We start from the raw sequence: 21,941 nt of genomic DNA, 5'->3' as shown, positions 1-21,941 counted from the left end.
TGGAAAGCCAAAAGGGACAAAAATAAACATTTTATTTTAATAACGTTTTAAATGTTAAAAGCATGCGACTTTTGATTTTTGAGCATAAGTGAGTAGACCCATTTAGTTTGAGTCCCAGAAATGTTTAAAATGTACTTTTGCACTTCAGAGATCTGTATGTATTATATTCCTATATTTATTCAAAGGATGACCCCATACTTCTCTACAGAGGTCTGGTCTAAGCCCAGAATATCCTCTGACCCTAAAACTGCCTCTGCGTTTTAATATACAGGTAAATAAGTTCCTCATATAACAAATCCCTAGCAACACAGGTAATGTAGCTGCTTTCCTCCGATTTGCCTGAAACTCACAAGTGCTCCACAGTCATGAGAAATGTTAAGGGCTTTGGAAGAATATTACTTTTAATTAGTAAATAGTTTCTAAAACACAAATAATCATGTCTCTTGAGACCTTTGAACCATGCAACATGTGTCATTAGTGGATAACTTACTTCCATTGAGCATGTTTTTTAATCTATAAACATGAATATATAAACATACTTCATACTGTTATATTTTTTCATATATATATATATATATATATATATATATATATATATATATTTATATATTTTTTTCTGCCACAGATTATTTGTATTTATGAGAACAAATTTCTGCTTCCAATCTACTTTATCTTTTCACAATGTAAGGCCTACCTCACTGCAATACCTGTGGCACAACAGTATCTACTTGTATAGGTACTGCTGCATTTCTTGTACATACAGTAGACAATAATTGTAAATAGTCTGTTTTTATTGTTTCTGTGAAGTGTTGTTTTTATTGCATGTGTCCACTGGTCTTGTGTGTTAAGTGTTGGCCTGTTAAGTGTAAAGACATCTTATAAGTTAAATGATTCCACACTGCCTGGCAGGGAAGACATGACAATAAACCACTGGAGTATATCTTGGCTTTATTTCTGATATATAAAAATATCACATTATACTGCTTCATTACCTTACGTACATTATCTTACAGTCTGAATAACCAACATCCGCCCATATAGAGACTAGTTCTTGAAGCAAAGGCATCATACTGCTTACTGTACTTCACCATTCTCAACTTAATCTTTCATCCTCATAAAGAGAGCTTCAATTACACATAATAAGATTCATATAATCTGTCATAGTCAAAGGTAAGTAGAAGTCAGCTATTAAATAACTTTTGCTCTTTGGTCACAGTTTCAGCATAAGCAGTATCAATAGGTTGTGAGAGAGCTGGCACTGTAGAAAAGATGCCAGTCTTGCAGAAACAGGAAACATCTCCCCAATGCAGTCACTGAGGGATCTCTGCGCGATCTGATTACTGCATTCGTCAACCTGCCACCCTGTTCAGCAGGTAAACAAAACCAACAGCAGATAAGACCCTGGCTTCTTCAGCATTGCAAGACATTTCCACACAAATGTATATCTCCCCCTCCCCCTAATATACTACCTAATACTCACAGAGAACACGTTCAAAAATAGCAAGAGAGATTTCAGTTCTGTTTATCTGATGGAAAGAAGACAAAGGTCTACATTACAATCAAGCTCTAATGCATTTCATTACATATGCCACATCCACAAAGGACTCGTGGTCATGTCCCAGCGGGTGCTCATCTTGGCCATGAAAGCCTACAACTATAGCTCAGTGTTTGTGGATTTTCCTATTACGAGACTGTCTAAGCTATTTATTTTTCAATTTGTTTTATTGCTGGTTCCTAAAGGCTCAATTCAAGTGTGATTGTTGACTACGGTTTCTGAAGCTTGGACATGGGCTTATACCAATGTGTCTTGTAATACTCTAAAGTGAAAGCCTTATTTAGATCTCACCAGTCTGGCATTCCTTATTAGAAGTAATGTTGGTGCAAATAACAGTATTGCATAATTACTTTAATTTCCTCAACATATGTTTACATTATCATGAAAACAGAATATCATATGTTTTGGGGTACAAGTACAGACGTATTGCAAATTCATTCCTAGAAACTACTGATTATCCTATAACATGACTACAGATAGGGTTCTGTGTTATTCAGTTACTGTCGGTTGTCTTTTTGATTGATGTGCATGCACAAAAAAGATAACAGTGTATCTGGAGCGGATATGAGCTCTTTTAAATTGAGCTGTACTCAAGATTTTCATTCATACTGCAGTCCAAACCAGGCCGTGACAGTACGCATAGCAATATTAAAACACAGATTCCTCATAAAGTATTAATATCCTGATTTTGAATGAGAACCACAAGGCCAGTATTGAAAAGCAACATGCTTTTAATCGTACTTCAAAAGACAAATGAACAGCAGGAATCTAGTGGGGGCCTCAGTAAATATATATCTAAAGACACATCTTTTGCATTTGACTGTTGGTGTTTACAATAATCAGACTTTCATGAATTCTCTCTCATGTCCCTTTAGAAGTTAAGGAGTGTGAGGAGTATGAGGCATTGGAAGAGGAATGATAATGCTTGACTTGAATACACCACACATCTGTGGCAATAGTGATGCTGTAAGTATGAAGTAGTTCAAACTAAATGCAATGGTTTGTATTTTGTTATGAAATGTCTGTGGAAGCCCCATTACAGTAACAAGCTGTCTTATAAACTTCTATTGAGTAATGACTTTGAATTCTGAAAGTCTTAATGAAGAAATAATTACTTTGCTGCAATAAAATAACAATACTTTAAAAAATAAATCTGGAGAAAGACTTAACATGGAATCAAGACACAGGTCCACCAAAAGTGAATGGAATATACAAAATATAACAAACAAACTAGTATATCTAAGTTACATACCATAATCATGAAGTTTCAACAAAATGCTAGCCTTTAAAAATATTCTACCCTTTTATGAGAATATCACTTTCCAGAGGCCAAAGAGAACTATACCTGAATGTCTGATTTATTCTAGCCCATTTCAAAAGAAACAGGTATACTGTTAATACCATCTTTTTTTTTCAACTAAAACAATGCAACAATGATGATGCAGAAATGTATGTGAGCGAAAAACACAAAGTAAAGCTCTCTCATCACCCTCTTAAGAAAGTGTGCATGTCACCTCCTCTTTCACAATAAGTGCTTGAGATCTCGCATCTCACATATAAAAGCACCTCCGAATTTCACACATGTAGCTATTGGGCCTGTTACCAATATGTTGTTTTGAAGTGGAGGGACAAGTCATTGAACCGTGGAACTGTTGAGTACAAAGCTGAAGGTTCCCATAGGAGCATTGGCCCACTTTTTTTGTCAAAAGGTAATAGGTAACTGAGCAGAAGAAGCAACATCGCACAGATCAGTCTCTGAACATCCTGTGCTTCTCTGAGCAACAAGATGTTGCCCAAACTACTATATACAGATGAAAAATATATCAGTAGGCTAAAGTATATGTTAAAAAATAACAACTGAGATTAATGCGCACTTTAAAGGTATTGATCATTGTTAGTTCATGTAAACTAATGTATTTAACTTATCTTAACAAATACAACCTTATTGTAAAGTGTTACCAATATCATATTACTGCTGGCACCTCAGTAATATTAATACAGTGCACAGTAACTATTTATAGTGCATTGTGGACGTTACATATCATGTTTGTCAAATTAATTAGCCTACTTAGCAATACCAATAATTGTTTAATTAAAAGCAGATGCTCACAATACATCATACAAAGAACACGCAGTTCATTAAAATACCCCGTATTTACCTGATATTACCTAGTAACATGCACACTGAAATGTAAATTGTGACCCAAAGCACTTTTTTGTAATGGTGCTGTACAGGATCTCTCGCGTAAGATCTGAATAGCGTCTGTTGATGGTCAGAAAGCGGATAAAGCCGTTTCCACATCTGTATCTGGAGTTGCAAATAACGGTAAGCGCTGTCCAAGGTGCTGCAGCGCTCGCGCCCCGCCCGTCTCCATCAGACACTAACCGGGAGACACGTGACGCGATGTGCTGACAGTCCATGGCAAAGCTCGCCTGAGAAACACATCGCACCTTGTCTTGCACACAGAACAGGGAGCGATATCTCTTCTTTTATACATTGCTAAAAACAACAACAACAACAACAACTAACATTTACATTGGATAAATTCATAAATATGAGCCGTTTTGTATTGAAAATTATTTGGTTGTTGGCTCGATTTTGATTTTGATTTAATTTTTTTTACCTGTTGGGACATTGGAGAGCTGCATACGCAATTTTATCGCTCCTATTTCTTCCGCTCATTCGACACCAATGCAGTGATTTTTTATTTCTTATAAGATGAAAGCCTGAATCGATGTGGAGCCAATCAACCAGGTCCATCTGTGAGGTTGACCTGGCAAGGAGCATACAATGGTCCATTTCTCAAGGTAAAATGTTAATCTTCGTTTAATTTGAAAGGATATTTCAGGCTATGTGGCGTTGTTCGCTGGGTGTTATGTTTGCCATTCACGCGCTCAATGCAGTCACACGAGGGTGAGATGATGCAGCTGGGCTGTATTTCTGTTAAATTGTGCTTTTATTCGTGTTTCATTGCTGGCGTTTGCTAAATCTTAACCGATATTTGATGACCCCCTATATTTCCAGTCCTCACCATTTTAAAGAGAGCGCAATATTATCGGCAGAGTCGTATTAAAGAGGAACAAGGTGTCTTTCTCTCTCAGTGTGAGCAGATGGTGCTTGATTATTGGTTATGCTTTGCGCATCTGACTCATCTCCAATATTAATCAAGAAAAAGGGGAAAAAACTAAAATGTGCTACTCATTTAAAGTTTAGATTTTAAAGAGCACGAGCACATATATTGGACCCAGCTGTGACATCCATTTAACTGTAAATCTTTTACGCGATGCTGTTTAGGGTGATACAGTGTATTGTTCCAGAACCCATCTACAGTAGGATAATCGTTTCTCAAATACGGTAAATAAGACTGCCTTCTGTACATAATCGCGTATGAAATGTTGTGTTAGATCCATCTATGAAAGGTGTCGGTTGTTATCTTGCTAAGTAGCCTCCGTGTATACCTGACAGTAATCACATAGGAATTAAAGCATGAAACGATTGGTTGAGATCAGTTGACAGACAGCCCAGAGGCCAGACAATTGCAGTGTCATTAATGCTTAAAAGGCGCGCGATAAGCCCCCGCCCTGGGCTCATTTTTGGGGGTGCAGAATTTAACTGATCGAGGTTCACTCAAACGAGATTTCCCCATTCCGCTGCTTCGAAGCTTCGAATGGGGAACTATCGTTTGAGTTAACCTCGCTCAGTTATTGCACTGGACCTTTTATCAAATACAGATCCTCTTACTAAAAAATATTGTAAAACATGACTGCTATACGTTTAAATCGGCTATGTGGTATTAGCAGCACCAGAAGCGTTCCATAAAATTCAAATATCCCCTTTCAACATGATAGCCCAAAAATGATATATGACACACACACACACACACACACACACACACACACACACACACACGTTGGTCTACCTATCATTATGAGGACTTTCCATAGACATAATGATTTTTATACTGTACAAACTATATATTCTATCTCCTAAACCTAACACAACCCCTAAACCTAACCCTCACAAAAAACTTTCTGCATTTTTACATTTTCAAAACATAGTTTAATATGTTTTTTAAGCTATTTAAATTATGGGGACACTATGTCCTCATAAACCACATGTAAAGCCTAATACCCTTGTAATTACCAGTGTGTAACCTAATAAATTGTCCTCGTATCACATAAACACACACACACACACACACACACACACACACACACACACACACACACACACACACACACACACACACACACACACACACACTCACAACTTTTTTTCTTTAAGTGTTTTTGTAGTTGCCTAAGTTATTAAAGAGGATATATCGTAATGTTTCAAAATGAGTATTTAGATGGGGAAAAAAATAATGGCACACCATCTAATGGAACGCTTTGAATTCTAGAGGTCAGTTTTCAGTTTTACAAGACATGCACTTAAATTTTTGAGAATTAGAATGGAAATGGAAAATAGAAAGAAAAGTAAGTAAAAAGTGCTAATGTAATTGAAGATTAAAGCAGTCAATATCACTGTGAAATTGGTGGTTTCAATATCAATATCACTATGAAATTGTGGGTACGTGTAATAATTACATTGTGTGAATGGCTTTTATCTTGAAAAAAAGAGGTCATCTCTTTTCATTTCTTTTCCTAATGAAGAAATTGAGATATTCTTTTCGTTTTTTTTGTTTGTTTGTTTTTTCAGATTATGGATCAGTATGTCAAAGCGGATGTGAATTGAAGGTTTGTGAACACTGAGGGCCCTATTTGGGCCTGCACGTTAACACTGCGTAGTTTTACTTTTTTATCTATTTTTGGTTTAGTGCTGATAATTGGCCCACACAATGACTTTTAGCTAGACATAAATGATGAACTCCATGCTTTAAAGCACTACACATGGCTGCAATTTACATTGAAACTTGGATGACTTGGCCCCACTGTAGCACATCTGGATTCCACTGAAGGTTTTTAAAGTTAAAGTTTAGCCTTATTTTTTTTTGTAAACCGTTGCTAGGGCCTTAGAATTTTTCTCCAAAGTTTAGTCCCTTTATTGATCTGATTTGTGTTCTGGTTGTTCAGGTTGTCTTCAACCTGAAAACAGTTGGCCGTAACACAGGCCTTCTCCCTTTCTCAGTGAACAATGAATAAATTACCCCAAATGTATAGCAGTTCTGTATACCATAGAGAAATCTGTCACACTTTAGTAGCAGAAAACTAAGAGAGCTAAATAATTGTAGTTTTTGATTAGTTCCATTGTTAGTAGCTTTCTTTCTTAATCACAATGAGCTTCTCAATGAGGAACGGTGCACATTTAATCTGGATAGGCCTTTTGGTTTGTTGCCTTGTTGATATGGGGGCTAGCATGGAGTTCACAGGCGCAGAAGGCCAGTGGGCAAGGTTTCCAATGTGGAACGCCTGCTGCGATAGTGAAATGAGCTTCAACATGAAGACAAAAAGTGCTCATGGTCTTTTAGTGTACTTTGACGATGAAGGATTCTGTGACTTCTTGGAACTGCTCATCCACAATGGTAGACTTAGTCTGCGGTTCTCCATCTTCTGCGCTGAGCCAGCAACAGTACTCTCTGACACCGCAGTCAATGACAGCCGCTGGCATGCTGTTACCTTGCGCAGGAATTTCAAAAACACTACGTTAGTTGTGGATGAAGAAATCAAGTGGGTGGAGGTTAAGTCTAAAAGGAGAGACATGACAGTCTTCAGCCATCTATTCTTAGGAGGGATACCTCCTGAACTGCGATCTGTAGCGCTACGCCTCACATCTTCAGCCATCAAAGATCAGGTCCCATACAAAGGATGGATAACCAATCTGAGAGTGAATGGTTCTGAGCCAGCTCTCGTTGGTAGCGAGGGAATCAACAGTGACATTTGCGAAGATGACCATGTTTGCCTGAACGGAGGAGTCTGCAGCATCGTCAACGATGAGCCCTTTTGCGACTGCTCCGAAACGGGATTCCAGGGAAAAGACTGCAGTGAAGGTAAGAGGCCTGGATTCGTCATCTCCATTGTTAAGGTGTTTAATTGTTCTATACAAACACAGCCTTTTCACTTTTTTCTTTTGATAATTGCACAAGTTCCTCAGAAGGAAGTGCATGCTACATTATGTCTGTTCCTGGCCTCCACTGTGGGCCCAGTACATTACATGATTAGATTACTGCTGATTTTGGTTAGAGAAAGCCATTGTTCTGAAGGAGAAGACAATTTAAATAGAATTTAGTTTAATCTAATATGGCAATCCTAGAGCGTCCGCAAAACCCCATGTTTTTGATTACATGACATCGGCATTGGCTCCTTGTTCCAGACCCCTGGGAGGCCCAACCTCTTTTTTTTATGCAAAATTTACATAATATACTCTTGACACTGTACTGGCATCACAATTACATATGAAAATGATCAGTTGAATACATGCATACAAGCCCATGATTGAAGTGTTATGATTTGAATATTATTCTCCCTTTGAATTTAAGGGGTTGGATGCTCTAATTACATAATTAACCAGATGTTTCATAGAGTCAATGTAATGATCTAGGCAAAGTTGCAATTTCAATATCACAGGAAAAATAATGATGTACTCAATAAAGTATTTAGCAACCATTTGCTACACTATTACATATCATTTGTTTATCCTGATTTAACAAATAAACCTCCACTACTACACTTAAAATATTATTGTAATTAAAGAAGTAATTAACACTATTGATAATTTAATTAAATGAAGAGAGGTACCTTCTGCTTCTATCTTTTAAAAACTGATTGTTATATACATACTGTATCACTTCAATCCAGATCTTCATGTAAAGTCTGTTCCCTTTTGAATATGTATGTTCTGGTTGGTTTCCTAGTTTGACTTACTCCCTTGGTGTCAGATTTCACTGTTTTTATGTTCTTTCCATCTTTTTCCTCATTTTTTACTATCGTCTCTGTGGACTGATCTTGATGTTGATGGATATTGTCTGGGCTAGGCCGTAAGCTGAAGAGGCACCATGTTGCCAAGGAAACTACATACCCACTGAGTACATTTTGCCCTCATAAAGCACAGACAGTACGTTTCACTGACAAATGTACAAACTATGATAGAAGTCGGCATTTTGGTGCAGTGTTTGTGGGGCTTTCAGCTATATGGATTGTCTAGTGAATCAGAGATGGATTTGATGAGATTACGACAATAGGGCAGGGCCCACAGATGCTCGGCAGCTTGTTTAAAAGCAAGATGTGCCACTCTCTAGCTCCTGTGCTGGTAGAAATGCACATCTCTACTGGGTGAGTCAGAACAGACCTGCCCACACAGCTCTGAGTGGCCTCCGTCACGCACTCCAGAATCACATATGAGGATATGTGGAGATGGTGGAGGCCATGGGCCTTGTCACTCTGAATCATTAGCATTATTTATTTATCTAATATTAGAGGATCTCGAGGCTGGTGGTGTTAAGCATTGGCACTGACTTTTTCTAATTTTTCGCTCTGTCATACCAGAGTGAGTAGATGATTTTCTTGGTGAGTGAATAAATCTGCGATTTAGATTTTCACCACATTAATTTGGAATTGACTAGGTCTGTCTTGTTGAACAGGAAAATAAATGTCAGCAGTATAAATTTATTGTCTGTTAAATTAAAGGATTAGTTCACCCAAAAAGGAAAATTCTGTCTCAATTTACTACCCAACAATTCAAAACCCATATACACTAACTCTCTCTCTTCCATGGAACGCAATAGGTGATATTGAACAGAATGTTTAGTGTCAGTCACCATTTACTTTTATCGCATGGAAAAAAGATGCAATAACAGTGAACGGTGAATGAGACAATCAGTCTTTAACATTCTGCCTTACATCTTCCTTTATTTTCCATGAAAGAATGAAAGGCACACTTGTTTAGAACAATATAAGGGTTAAAGATTACATAACTTTCATTTAATTTCATATCCTTTAATATCTTTTTAAATCTATAATAGATCAGGGGGATTTTCCTGCAAAATGCCATGGTAACTGCAGTCATAGCACTAAGACCCCTCCCTCCTCTGTCAGAAATAGGCAGCTGACCTTTCATTATATCTTTGACTGTTTTTGTCATTAGTACAGTAACAAATCTCCAAATGGCAGCATAAAGGACAGGTTTGCCATTATGAAGGCTTAATTCCTCAAATGAAACAGAAATAGGGCCCAGTGTAGCATTCATTAAAACGTCAGCATAGTTTTAAACCCTTTTTAGCCTAATTCTGTCCTTCCTTTGGTTATTAATGCAAATCTAGTGCACGAAGCTACTGCTGAGGAGAAAGCAGGCCACTTTGACACATTCTGCCTTTATACAGTCATTTTGTATATTGTCAGCTCCATGACTGAGGTAATCTGTCAAATGACCACCAACTGCCTATGCCAATAAAATGCCCCAGATTTGTATGTCATAGAAAACAAATGTGATAGCAACCCATTAAATATCTCATTTAAGAATTGCAAGCTTTTTCCTACATATCCTCTAGATATGTGCATACATAAACACAGAATCTCTAGTGCTCACTATTCATCGAAATAAATATTGTGGCATGCATGTGTGTACGTGATTGCAGATTTCAGGGAGGAAAGGGTGGGATGTGGATAAAATATGTCCTTTCTCTTTACACATCCACGTCATTCTCTCGACAGGCATTTGTGGTTTAAACCTTCTTTAGCAAAGAAGGTGTGAGGCTCTCTGTGGGAAAGACTGTGCACACTGCAAAGAAAAACAATGCTACAGGTAATGAGAAATTTGTTCCCTGCTGGGGTTAGAGAAAGGGCCTTATTTTGTGTTATTATGTTTAATGCTCTTACAAGTCTGAATTGGAAAGCCACAAGGGTCTTAATCTGTATCAGCTTGCAGCCATTGATACCTTATCTTTATGCTCTATTAACTGTATAATGTGCTCCATCTCCATGTTTAAAGATGGCTGTAAGGAATCTGTAATTGACGGCACTGTGGTTTTTGTATGCTAGGAGACTTTGGTTGGAGAATTGGATTGTTTGGAGAGCTTGTTTACAACAGTGATTAGATTGTTTCACCTCATCTCTTATCTTTTGTGGTGGAGCTAACATCATATGAGTCAGTCCTTAGCTGTAGTTGTAATCCAAGAAGTAGGTTTTCAAAGGAACTGTATTTTTAAATTTGGCTGTACATTGTGTAGTTTAATGATTTAGTCATATTAGAAATATATTTTCAGGATTGCTGAATAGCCTCATTCATTCAAATGAATGAGGGGAGTGTAGGGCATTACATTTTTTGCTAATTTTATACACTGCCAATGAGCTCTTGCTAACAAAATAAAAGTTCTTAATTTAATAAATCAATATATTGATAATGGTGACACGTAATCATAGCACTAGGGGCCTGTTTGAAAGATGACAAGAGACACAGTTTAAGTCAAAAGATATTTATGTAATGCTATGTACTGTATCCGAACATATAATTACTTGGGTAAATTAAGCAAACTCTGACAATGTAGGTCAGATGCCAAAAATGGATTATTGAAGTAAGGCTCTTCAGTATCAAATCTCTTGACTGTAGTAATAACACTATGGGTTCACCCCATGTTTGCAATTGATTTTCACCTTCCTTGATCTCGCAACATCACTTGATAGTCTTTAATGAAGGGTGAGTCGCATTGTCAAATACATTGTATATTGAGAATTCCCCTATCAGTAGCGGATGAAGCTCTTTCCAGATGGACTAAGCTCTCTAATCTCTCTGTACTGTAGATGATTGCAATATGGAACATGCTGCACAATGCTCCCTGTGGGGGAAATGTTCAACTAGATTTGGTGAAGAGGATATAAATCCCCATCACTGGCACTGGGACAATACATCAATGACGTAGCTTTTATATTAAGCAAGTTTTACAATGGGTTTCCTTGTTTTGTAGTATATTAAGCATTTATGGCACAACATTGTTTAAGAAATAGGCAAATGGGCCTCAACACAACAGTAGACAGATCTGTAAAAGCTATTTTAACCACTCAGGGTGCTGATGTAACATTTACACTACCATGGATGATTACCTTTGAGCCTTTTTCATAATTCTACATCACTGTTCTCTCCATATGTCAATTGGATTTAACTTATGACAACATAAATGTAACCTTCCAAAAAAGTGGTGATGCAACAAGTAAAGGTATAATTACCATTAAATTCTATTATAATGGACAGATGTTTATCTCTCTGAAATACATAATTTTGGGGAAAACAGATGACCATTTTCTTGTTCTGAATTAAATAGAAACATTAAGAGGGTTAATTCATTCTAGTTTGCTGTAGTTTATTTGTTTTAGTCAAAATATTTATATATATTTGGCTTGACATTTTAGCAGAAATGCATTGGTTTCTTTTTGAAAATGATGTGAAAAATGCCTCACATTACTTTAATTTCTTCTGGCTTACTCTAGTTTTCTTCGACAATTCTGATTTGGATGTTGCTTTTGGTGTTGCTTTTTGCCCTCCCAGCAGTGTTAGATTGTTGTTAGAGTAATCATTGTTTGAGGACACCTGTACCACACACATTAACCCGGTTACAACCGACTGGTCACTATCATAGTTTCTGATGTTTTATTCAATTGTTGTTGACAGCTACATCTTTACTGACTTTGCCGATGTGGCATGCCGTGCACAGTGGCGTGTAAACTCACTGGATGATCCCCTTTGGGTGTGTTCCACGGCAAATCTATGCATGTGTGTTTGAGAGTAACATGCTCTGACTTACTGAAAAACTGCTTTAAACGAGCATCTGGAGCTTCAGTCCTGTTTGCAAAGGGCTGCATGTGAGCGGGCGTCACATCGTGTTTGCTCCCTGCCTGCACAGGCCTCTATGTGCCTGCACAGGCCTCTCAAATGTGTGCTTGTGAGTGTGTTTGTGTGTGTAGGTCATTTTCAATTTATATCACTTATTCTCTGCCAAAATCGGGGCAGTGTGCAAGGCCAGCACTTAAAAGAAGCCGTCAGCTCAATGAAAGCTGTGTGTCGCTGGCTCTGTGTGAGCTCTGCAGTGCTTAAGGAGAGGCTACATGATCCTGATCTGTCAGTCAGTGAAATGGAAATACAACCGATGTCCGGCCAGTCAGGCTCTAAGAACTACCAGGCTGTGTGTGTGTTTCCTCCTTTCAAATGTCTGCTGTGTCATATCAACATTTTGGCCATGTCCTGGCACATTTCAGAGAAGAGAATGGGATGAATACTGTATGTCTGTGCAAAGCGCAGGTTAGGTGGAAATAAAAAATCAATAGAATAGGGCCTTTAAACTGCTGGAGAGGGCCATAACATCCATATATATTATTATTCAAATGTGTGGTATAGATGGCAAGAAGGAATATTAGTATAGATGGCTTATAAAACAGTTTAAGATCTGGTTTTGCCCAATTTGTTCACCCAAGCAGTTTATTTATTTCTGACAGTGGGATAAGTTTGCACATTTGTCAAAGCAGTAGGATTTGTCAATTTCTTCATAAGCTGATAAGAGAGGATAGAACATCACCTACCATTTATCACGGCAACACTAACAGCAAAATATTTCTTTGTCACATTTTCTGGCACCACACTCTTTTCTGTTTATCATTCTTTTTATTATATTTTTTGTTTGTTTATTCATACATTCATCAGCATTTTTGTTTTTGTGGCAGTTGTGGTGCATGCAATTTGTGTTTGGTCGGGTGGAGGAACCAGCTCCGGTAAGTCCTGGGTCATTATTCTCCTCTAGGTGCAAAACATGGAGGTAGGACTGGATGCTTTAACTTTAAGATAGCCAAGTCCATTTTAGGGGTCTTGGGTGAGTTGATCCAGGGACTGAAACTGAAGTGTCTAATTACTCAAGGTAATGTACCAGTTTTCAAAAATGGTTGCATTTAAATGTAAAAAAAAAAAAGAAAGAAAAAGAAAAAAAAAAAAGGCTTTTTTTATGACTAAAAGGGGTAATTACATTACATGCAAATGCATGTATGTATTCAGGTATTGTATATTTCATCATTACTGACTTGACTGAATTAATTGTTTTATCTTGGTAGGTTCATATCATCTACTTAATTTTTTTTATTTCTAAACATGTGCATGCTTCACAAACACAGTAGCCTTCCTAAATTTCCCACTTACTTGCAACCATGAATATAATTCAAATTTTGATATATTCCTTCTAAAGATAATTATCAGAACAGTGCTACAAAGCTATGGCCCATCTGAAAAATATTTCTTCATGTAATCCACGATCCCGGATCCGGGATTTAAAATTACGTCAGTAATAATGTACTTCCAATTTTAAATGTATGCGGAGGAGTTATGAGCTCATATCTGGTACCATTTGAAAGCTTAGAATGTCTACTTTCTTAAGATATGCATCACTTTGGCATTTGTTTTACACTAAGTAACTTATTTACAATAAATTACATAGTTCCACCCATCAAAAGTCGTGTCATAATTATGTGCGTTTTTGAATACGCATATTTCTCATATCGCTCAAATATGACGCACATGTACAAACCATGTATCAAATGAAAGCTCTCATTGCCAGTAAGAAGTTCCAATAAGTCTTTTTATTGAGGTATAATCACATATCTAATACACTTCGAATGAATCATGAAGTATACAATCAACATTTGTAAACATACAAGTGAAATTATTGAATATTTGCCGTGCTACTCGCACTAGACAGCACAGTTAGCCACAAATGCTACATAATCCTTTACCTTAGGTTATTCTCTGCAAAATGAGCCGTTTTTCAGTGTTTTCTGTGGTTGTGTGCCCAAGTAATCCCTCGATATGTCACGCGAGTGCAGAAACACCACAAAGTAATGTTATATGATATTCAACAATCCAGGAAAATATGTAAACATCCGATCCGGATAAAGCATATATTGCCGTAAAGCTTAGACCCTCCGCTTTCCGGCAATGTCTCTCAAGATCAAATAGACCAATCAGGGGCTGTGATATTGCATCCTGACTGTGAAGTGATCACTAGGTAGGTTACGTGCGCAAAACACACAGACGCATCTCACCAGACACCTGAGCGCATATTTACCACTTTCAACAGTGTTTTATGTAATGACAAAGGGTTTTCTGTAAAATTACACTGGGATTTTGCATTTATAGCACTGTATATGGGTATGGGGAGACTTTAGATTTGGGTAGGCGGAAAGTACACCAAAAAAGGTAATATTCCTCCCTTCAAATAAATTGAAATAGATATTAAATAAAACATGATACAGACAAAATTCCTTTTCAGGTATTTGCTGACATCTAGTGGAAACAGCCAAAACTGTCTGCTTGCTGCTAGGGTTTACAGGGCTTGAGTTATACACTTTCAAAAATGAATTTATATAAAAAAAATCAAAAAGCGCCTCTTTTTTTAGGAGGGTTATTACTGTTCAGACAACATATATTTAATTTTTTTTAATTTGTAGCAGTGTTTTATGCAACTTCAAAGGGTTTCCTGTAAAATGACACCAAAACTGTGTATTTAGGCCAAAGTATGTGGGAATGGGAAGCTTTTTAATTTGGTTAGGCCAAATCCAGGCGGAAATCCCCAAAAATGGCAAGGATCTTAAGAGGTTCATCATATTTGAATTTTTCATGCGGGAAAACAGCATTTTTTTATTTTATTTTTGATCTATACAAACAACATTTCAGTGCATATTATAGCTGTTAGCGGTACCACCCATTTCTCCCTGTCTTTACATTTAATTTTAATTGTTTGCATGTTTGTGCATGTTCATTGATAAAATATGAAGAGTAAATTTCACCATGTGTTTTATTAGCTTTTGAATAATTTTGTTATCATCTCACCATGGAAAAACACTCTTTCAGAACACTACAGACTCAATAAGATTAGATCTTGATTAGAACAGATGACACTTAAAGATGTCAAATAAACCCTCTGGTCTCTGCATTTTCCATGTTAATGCATTTTTGGCCTGGGCACAGGATGATAAGATGCATGGTAACCACGGTAATCCTCAAGACTGGGCCACCTTCCAGTCTGCATGCTTCTTAATCATTGTCTCCTTCTCTCTCTCCACGCCTCGGCCGCCCTTCCAGAAGAGGCCTATGTCGGAGGTGGGTAGAAGTTTTAAATCTCTGGCTATGTTCTTTTCATTCAACCCCTGTCCCTACTCATGTACTTCTCTCTGTCTTCTCATTTCAACTTTTCTTTTTTGAAATATTCTGAATTTTCTTATGACCTATTTTGTTTTAATCATGGTACACAAACAGTAAGTGGAACTTTGCCAGTTTGAGACCAGAGTACAACACAAGTAAAAGGTATGCAACATATTTTTTTAGGTTTAATATTGAGAGCACTGACTTAATTAGAGGTTGGCTCACTCAGTTCTGTGTGCTCTACTAAGCAGAAATCAGAGCAAAAGGAGTCTATACTGTTTAAATTACATCCACTGTAGAAAATGCTAAAGACACACACATGATTAAGGTGGCTCCCGTTATGAGAATTAAAAACATCATACTTCACATACAGTATAATCCTTTACTTTCATTGGTGTAACTTAAGTTGATTTGGACATAATATACATTATATTAAAGAAAACAAAATTAGTTCATTTAGATGTTACCACTTGTAGAACATTTGTTTTAGGATACTTGATAAAACCTTTTATACAATAGAAGCACACACACACACACACACACACACACACACACACACACACTACTGTATGCAATTGAAATCTGGACAATCTGGTGGTTAAGTATCATACTTCCCACTGACGGTTTAAAATATGCAGGACATAGCCCAGGCAAAACTTGTCATCTCCATTTAGATTCATCCTATTGAAGGTATTGTATTTTTTTTTTTAACATACATAAAGAACTGGGCATGCCTTGTAGAAATTTGTAGCAGATGGAACCTTAAACAGATACAAAATGGGTTGTATTTATTTACAGTATGCCCCATTTAAGAAGTTATTATTATTATTATTATTAATATTGTATTTAAACATTTTCATGAGAAACCATTATATGTTTTCTTTATAAAAGAGTTTCAATACCATACTTTTTTTTAAGATTCAATCAGCATATTTGTGTATGTGTCCTGGTGTCCAATCATGCTAATTATTCACTATGTTAAAATACCGTCATCATCTTTTTCGGGAAGGTTGACCAGACGGACAACATGTTTGATCTCTGGTGACAGCAAAGTGATTTTTCTGAAGATTTGTCTCTTTCAAGTGTGACTGATAAAGCATTGCAACCTCTGGGTTGAGGAAATGCTTTTTGAATGTTCCCTCACACCCACTCTCTTCCTCACCTCTTGACCCCCCCACCCCCACACCCACACTGTTAACCCCACCCCCACACTACGGGCATCCTTCATTTAGACGATGCCCGCTTGTCAATGTGACAGAAAACCTTCCCATGATCCCTTTCTTTGTGCTGACTGTGCTCTTGTCTTCCCTTAAGGTCTTGCGCACCTGATGATGGGCGACCAAGGTATGGCTTTTCTTTCTTAATTACCTTTAGGCCTCCATCACCCACTCCTTCCTCTATCTTCTCTCTGCCTCTCACTCACTGCCTTGTGCTGAATCCTTCTCACACCCCTTCACTGCTGGTAGGGAGTTTCTTGGGCTGCTTTCTTTCCAGCTTGGCATCAGTGGATGGTTTGGTCCCCCCCCCCCGTCCCCCGTCCCCCGTCTATCTCTTCACATCCTCAAATTTCCTACAACTCATAATGCTTCCTCTTTTTCAGTTCTCATTTCTTTTCTCTATCATTCTTAACTGCCTGCCATGCCATCGCTGCTTGCCAACTTCATTTTCAAATAGAGGAAATAAATACTTTCAACCCAGTGGATGATGTGAGTTACAGAGACATCTCTCAGGGGTTTGTACGCTCTTTGTAAATTTGGTAGTCTGTATTCTCGGGATCCGAAACTGGAAAGCATTAACCATCTTTTCGATATTCATGCATTCTCCCTCATCTCTCTCATCATCATGTTCTGGCATGTATCGCAACAGAAAGCTTCCATCTCCTCTGCCTGGCCTCTGTCTCTGTATTCGTAGTGCATGGTTCCTCTTCTAAACTAAACCTTTCATTTTCTGTCTCTGAATCTAACACATGGTCATGTTTCTGACTGTTGCCTCTTTCCTCTCCTTTGTATTTCCCTGTGTCTCTCTGGACTTTCTCTTCATGGAACCATTATATCAATATCATAGGGAAAAGAAAAGGTATATAATGTTTCTTTCATACTATGTAAGCTAGTTTAACTAGCTCTTTAAGCTGTCTATGTATATTACTGTATCTGTGGTTTTACACATGCATCTGTTTATTTGTGTGTCTGTGGGTATTGAAGTCACTGATTTTTGAATGTCACTGTGATCTTCCTTCAAATATGACCAAGGGGCTGTAAGGTAGGTGTGATGTTATGAAAATGAGTACCAATCATTGTGTGATTTGTTAGCTATTATAAAGTAGGGTTTTTGTGCCCAAAGATCAGGAAGAAAATGGTAAATAAATAAATTATTATGATAAATTGAAACTTTTATATTTCTGCTATCATTAGTTTAAAAAAAAAAAAAAAAATCAGAAATATTGCAAAGATCAGCACAGTTGCACAATAAATGTAGCACTATGGACAGCGTTACTTTAATAATCAACACATACATTTTATTTACAGAAAATGTCTACCATTTTCACTCATACATATCTAAAGACTTATCATAATTTTTCTTTAAAAACTGTGAGATTTTGTAAGATAATCCACTAAAAGCAACCTTTATTGAAAGGTATATTTAAAAATATGCATATCTAAACTTTCATCACAAAATTTGCATAAAATATCGACTGCATAAGGGACTTGCAGCACATGCAGATTTTGGACATTTTACAAGCTCCACTAAACAGCATTTAATGAAAATACATCCGTTGTCAGATCATCACAAATAATCAGGTAAGAGCACTTCAAGAATTTGATCATAATGTTTGGATTTTAAATCAAATTTCAGTTCTGCTGGTTTTAATCCCTTTTCCAACATTCCACATAGCCTTTACACACAAATCCAAATTCATTTAGTAGCAATGTATGGCTGTTTGATGTTAAATTGCCATTTTTGAAGAGCCCGGAGATATCCAGCCAAGGTAAGTGGATGGCTCCTGGCACTGTTACCACTGCACACACTCACTTCCTGCACCCGGCTCACAGACCACTGCATGCTGGTTTTCCACTGAACTATACAGATGTCAAGGGGCACCACACATAGACTGACATTTTTACACATCTTGATTTGAAATATTCTTATGAGCGTGTGAACGTGACGGATCCATGATTGGCATAACAGGTAGGTGTGCTTTGTGTCCTCTTGCAGGTCTCTTGATTGTGAAAGGGTCATGCTCTTTAAGGCATAGACACCAGACCATTTATCCTGAATGGTCTAATGCTTGCAGGATATGTGGAGGCTTCAAGCTTCTCTTAGCACATTTGAATACATTTTCAGAGGCATTTATATTTTCTGTCATTCCATTTTCTCATAGAAAATTGGTTTTCATCTGTCTGTAAAATTGAATGAAATGGTGCGTGTGGCGGCTGACCTTGGCAGTGGGGTCACGCTGGCATTATCAAATGAATTTTGCATTGTGTTATTTTTCTGTGGATATATGTTTGTGTGTGTGTTTGTACAGCAATGGAATATATGTGCTGTTCAAGGACAACAGTTGTTATAGGGAAATTAATCTACGTTTACATTTCTTGCTAATTTAAATTTAGTTTATTGTTTGGGTAGCATCTGCATAATTGAATGAATTTTGTTTTGTGCTTCAGCGAAGTCCTGCAATAATAAAAAATAAATAAAACAAAAATACCAATAATTACAGCCTAATTAATTACAAGGCAGCACATAATTTAATCAGAGATTCAGGAACATTTCTGCTTCATGTCACCATCTCAATCCTTGTATTGGGGTTTTCAATTACGCTTTGCATGACTAGTATACAATATAAATGACCAAAGTGTTTGAAATGTATAATAACTCAATAAAATGTTTAAATCTTTAGATTTTAACTGTACCTTCATGTGCATGTTAATTTTAGATTAAAGTAGATTCAACTTTATTGTTGTTTTGCTGAGTACAATTACAGAGACAATTAAATACAGTAAGAATCTAAAGTAAGAACATGTTATCACTTTTAATATTATTACTTACTGTAGGCTACTATTGAAAACGTCTAAGTTACTAGTGTAAACCTCGTTCCCTCCATCAGGTTATGTCAACTGTAATGACACAAGGGCATCTTTCGGGAACCTCAGATACCTGTGAATATGAAAAATTGGTGAACAGAATTTGCATGTCCCGCCCCCGGACATACGGGTATAAAAGGCAGGGATTGTGCATCTGTTCAGTCAGGTTCTGCACTGAGGAGCCGAGAAAAAAGGTTCGACCATTACAGCGGCTTAGTACAGTGTTGTGGCAAGTGGGACACAATGTCTCTTTCCCTCTATCAGGGAATGTGGGTTAAACTAGTAACCTAGACTTTCCCCTTCTGTCACTCACTTGACGTTGTGTTGATTGTAGTGACACAAGGGGCCCCTATTCAATAGCTCCACCTACACTGAACTGTGTTACGTGATCTGCTGATGCTGGTGCAGCAAGCTGTAGCATACCAAAGGAGCATGGGCATCAGACTGCATGTAACCTTCACCAGCGCCCCACTAAGACGTCATTGTTTTTATTAGGTTCCCGGCATCCGACCAAGGTTTTCCCTTGAGGGGTGGGAACAAGCGACGTGACAAGCATGGGAGCCGCGGCCTTTTCTCTCTATATGTTTCTCCTCATAGACTGTTAGATGCAGCTGGGGCCATCTAGCTATAACACGCATCGGAGAAGGCATTCTTTTCCAGTCCTATTCTTTCAGGGGGAAAAGACCCCGTGGAGACCACATCCTGCCCAGGCTGTGGAGGTGAATATGTGGCAAATATATCACATGGGCCCGTCACAACACATGGAAATGGCACGGTGGTAGATCCTGCCTAATGAGGGAGGAGTTCTACAGACACAGTGACCGGGGCAGTGGGGACTGCCCAAGGGAGACACGGGTCCCCTGAGGGACCGTACCAGGGGGTTACCATGATAACCAGCACCTATGGAGCACCTATTAAAGAGTAATTAGTACCCGCAGTGGGTCTGGTCGGGAATTCCTCAGCTGAATTTGCGAGCCAGAGGGCTGGGGAGGAAGAACATCCAGGGAGCGGGAGTTTGAGGACTCACCTGGGAGTAACAGCGCACGTGTTCGCTTCAGTGGAGGGGAAAGGTGCTAGTGCAAGCGGTATACCCAGTCAGTTGTCCCCTATTACCGAGTTCTACGTGCTCGGACCTGACAAAACACGGGACGAAACCGATTCAACCCGGAGATTGTTTAATCTCATATGGGTATATGGTGTTGCCCAGCCCGCTGATCTACAGATGTCTGGTAGAGAGGTGCCGTTGGCCAGTGCCCACGAGGATGCCACACTCCTTGTAGAGTGTGCTCGAACCCGCAAGGGGGCGGGCATGGCCTGAGTCTGATAGGACAATGTGATGCCTCGACTACCCAGTGGGCGAGCCTCTGTTTGGAGATAGCATTCCCTTTCCGCTGTCCGACAAAGCAAACAAAGAGCTGCTCAGAGAGTCTAAAGCTCTGTGTATGGTCCAAATAGGTACGCAAAGCATGTACCGGAAACAGCAATGATAAGGCTGGGTCTGCCTCCTGCTTGCAGGTTCACTGAAAGGGGTCATACCTGGTCCCTGAAAGGGGTCATAGGAACCTTGCGCACATAGCCCGGTCGAGATCTTAGGATGACATGGGCATCTGCCAGACCAAACTACAGGCAAGTGTTGCTGACAGAGAATGCTTGCAGGTCTCCACCCTCTTGATGCAAGTGAGCACAATCAGGAGGGCCATCTTCTGGGAGAGGGCACTTAGCTCAACTGACTCTAGCAGCTTGAAGTGGGTTATCTAAAGGCCCGTAATGGCCACGGAGAGATCACATGAGGGGAACAGGCATGGCCTGGAAGGATTCATCCTCTGAGTGCCTCTTAGAAACCTGATAATGAAGTCATGCTTCCCTAGGGACTTACCGTCCTCTGTGTCGTGGTGAGCCGCTATAGCGGCTACATACACCTTAAAGGTGGAGGGGGACTGCCACCAATCTGTGAACAGACGCCACATTAGGGCGTAAAGCTGCCTGGTAGAGGGAGCTGTGGCTTGGTTGATTGTGTTGACGACAGCTGGTGGTAGACCAATTAGATCTTCCGCATCCCATCCAGGGGCCAGACTTGGAGGTTCCAGAGGTCTGGGCGCGGATGCCAGAGGGCGCCCCGTCCCTGAGAAAGAAGGTCTTTCCTCAGGGGAATTTGCCAGGGAGGTGCTGTCATGAGGAGCATAAGATCCGAGAACCA

At 38.6% G+C, this 21,941-nt stretch overlaps 1 protein-coding gene across 6 annotated transcripts in view; it reads left to right on the top strand.

Moving 5' to 3' along the window:
- Positions 1–3,982: 3,982 nt before the first annotated feature.
- Positions 3,983–21,941, top strand: part of LOC127633287 (neurexin-1a) — a 223,629-nt gene continuing 205,670 nt past the window's right edge. For 5 of the 6 annotated variants that reach the window (XM_052112290.1, XM_052112287.1, XM_052112289.1 and 2 more), the window contains exons 1-4: positions 3,983–4,363; positions 6,255–7,542; positions 15,603–15,620; positions 16,977–17,006. In XM_052112290.1, the coding sequence (XP_051968250.1) occupies positions 6,831–7,542; positions 15,603–15,620; positions 16,977–17,006 (760 nt within the window). In that variant the 5' untranslated portion in view covers positions 3,983–4,363; positions 6,255–6,830. The remainder of the gene's footprint in view (positions 4,364–6,254; positions 7,543–15,602; positions 15,621–16,976; positions 17,007–21,941) is intronic. The other variant, XM_052112288.1, reaches the window with a different exon arrangement.

The sequence above is a fragment of the Xyrauchen texanus genome, chromosome 40 (genome assembly GCF_025860055.1).
Source record: "Xyrauchen texanus isolate HMW12.3.18 chromosome 40, RBS_HiC_50CHRs, whole genome shotgun sequence".
Classification (NCBI taxonomy): Eukaryota; Metazoa; Chordata; class Actinopteri; order Cypriniformes; family Catostomidae; genus Xyrauchen; species Xyrauchen texanus.
The sequence above is the reverse complement of the archived record's forward strand: the minus strand, read 5'-3'. Positions and strand labels throughout refer to the sequence as shown.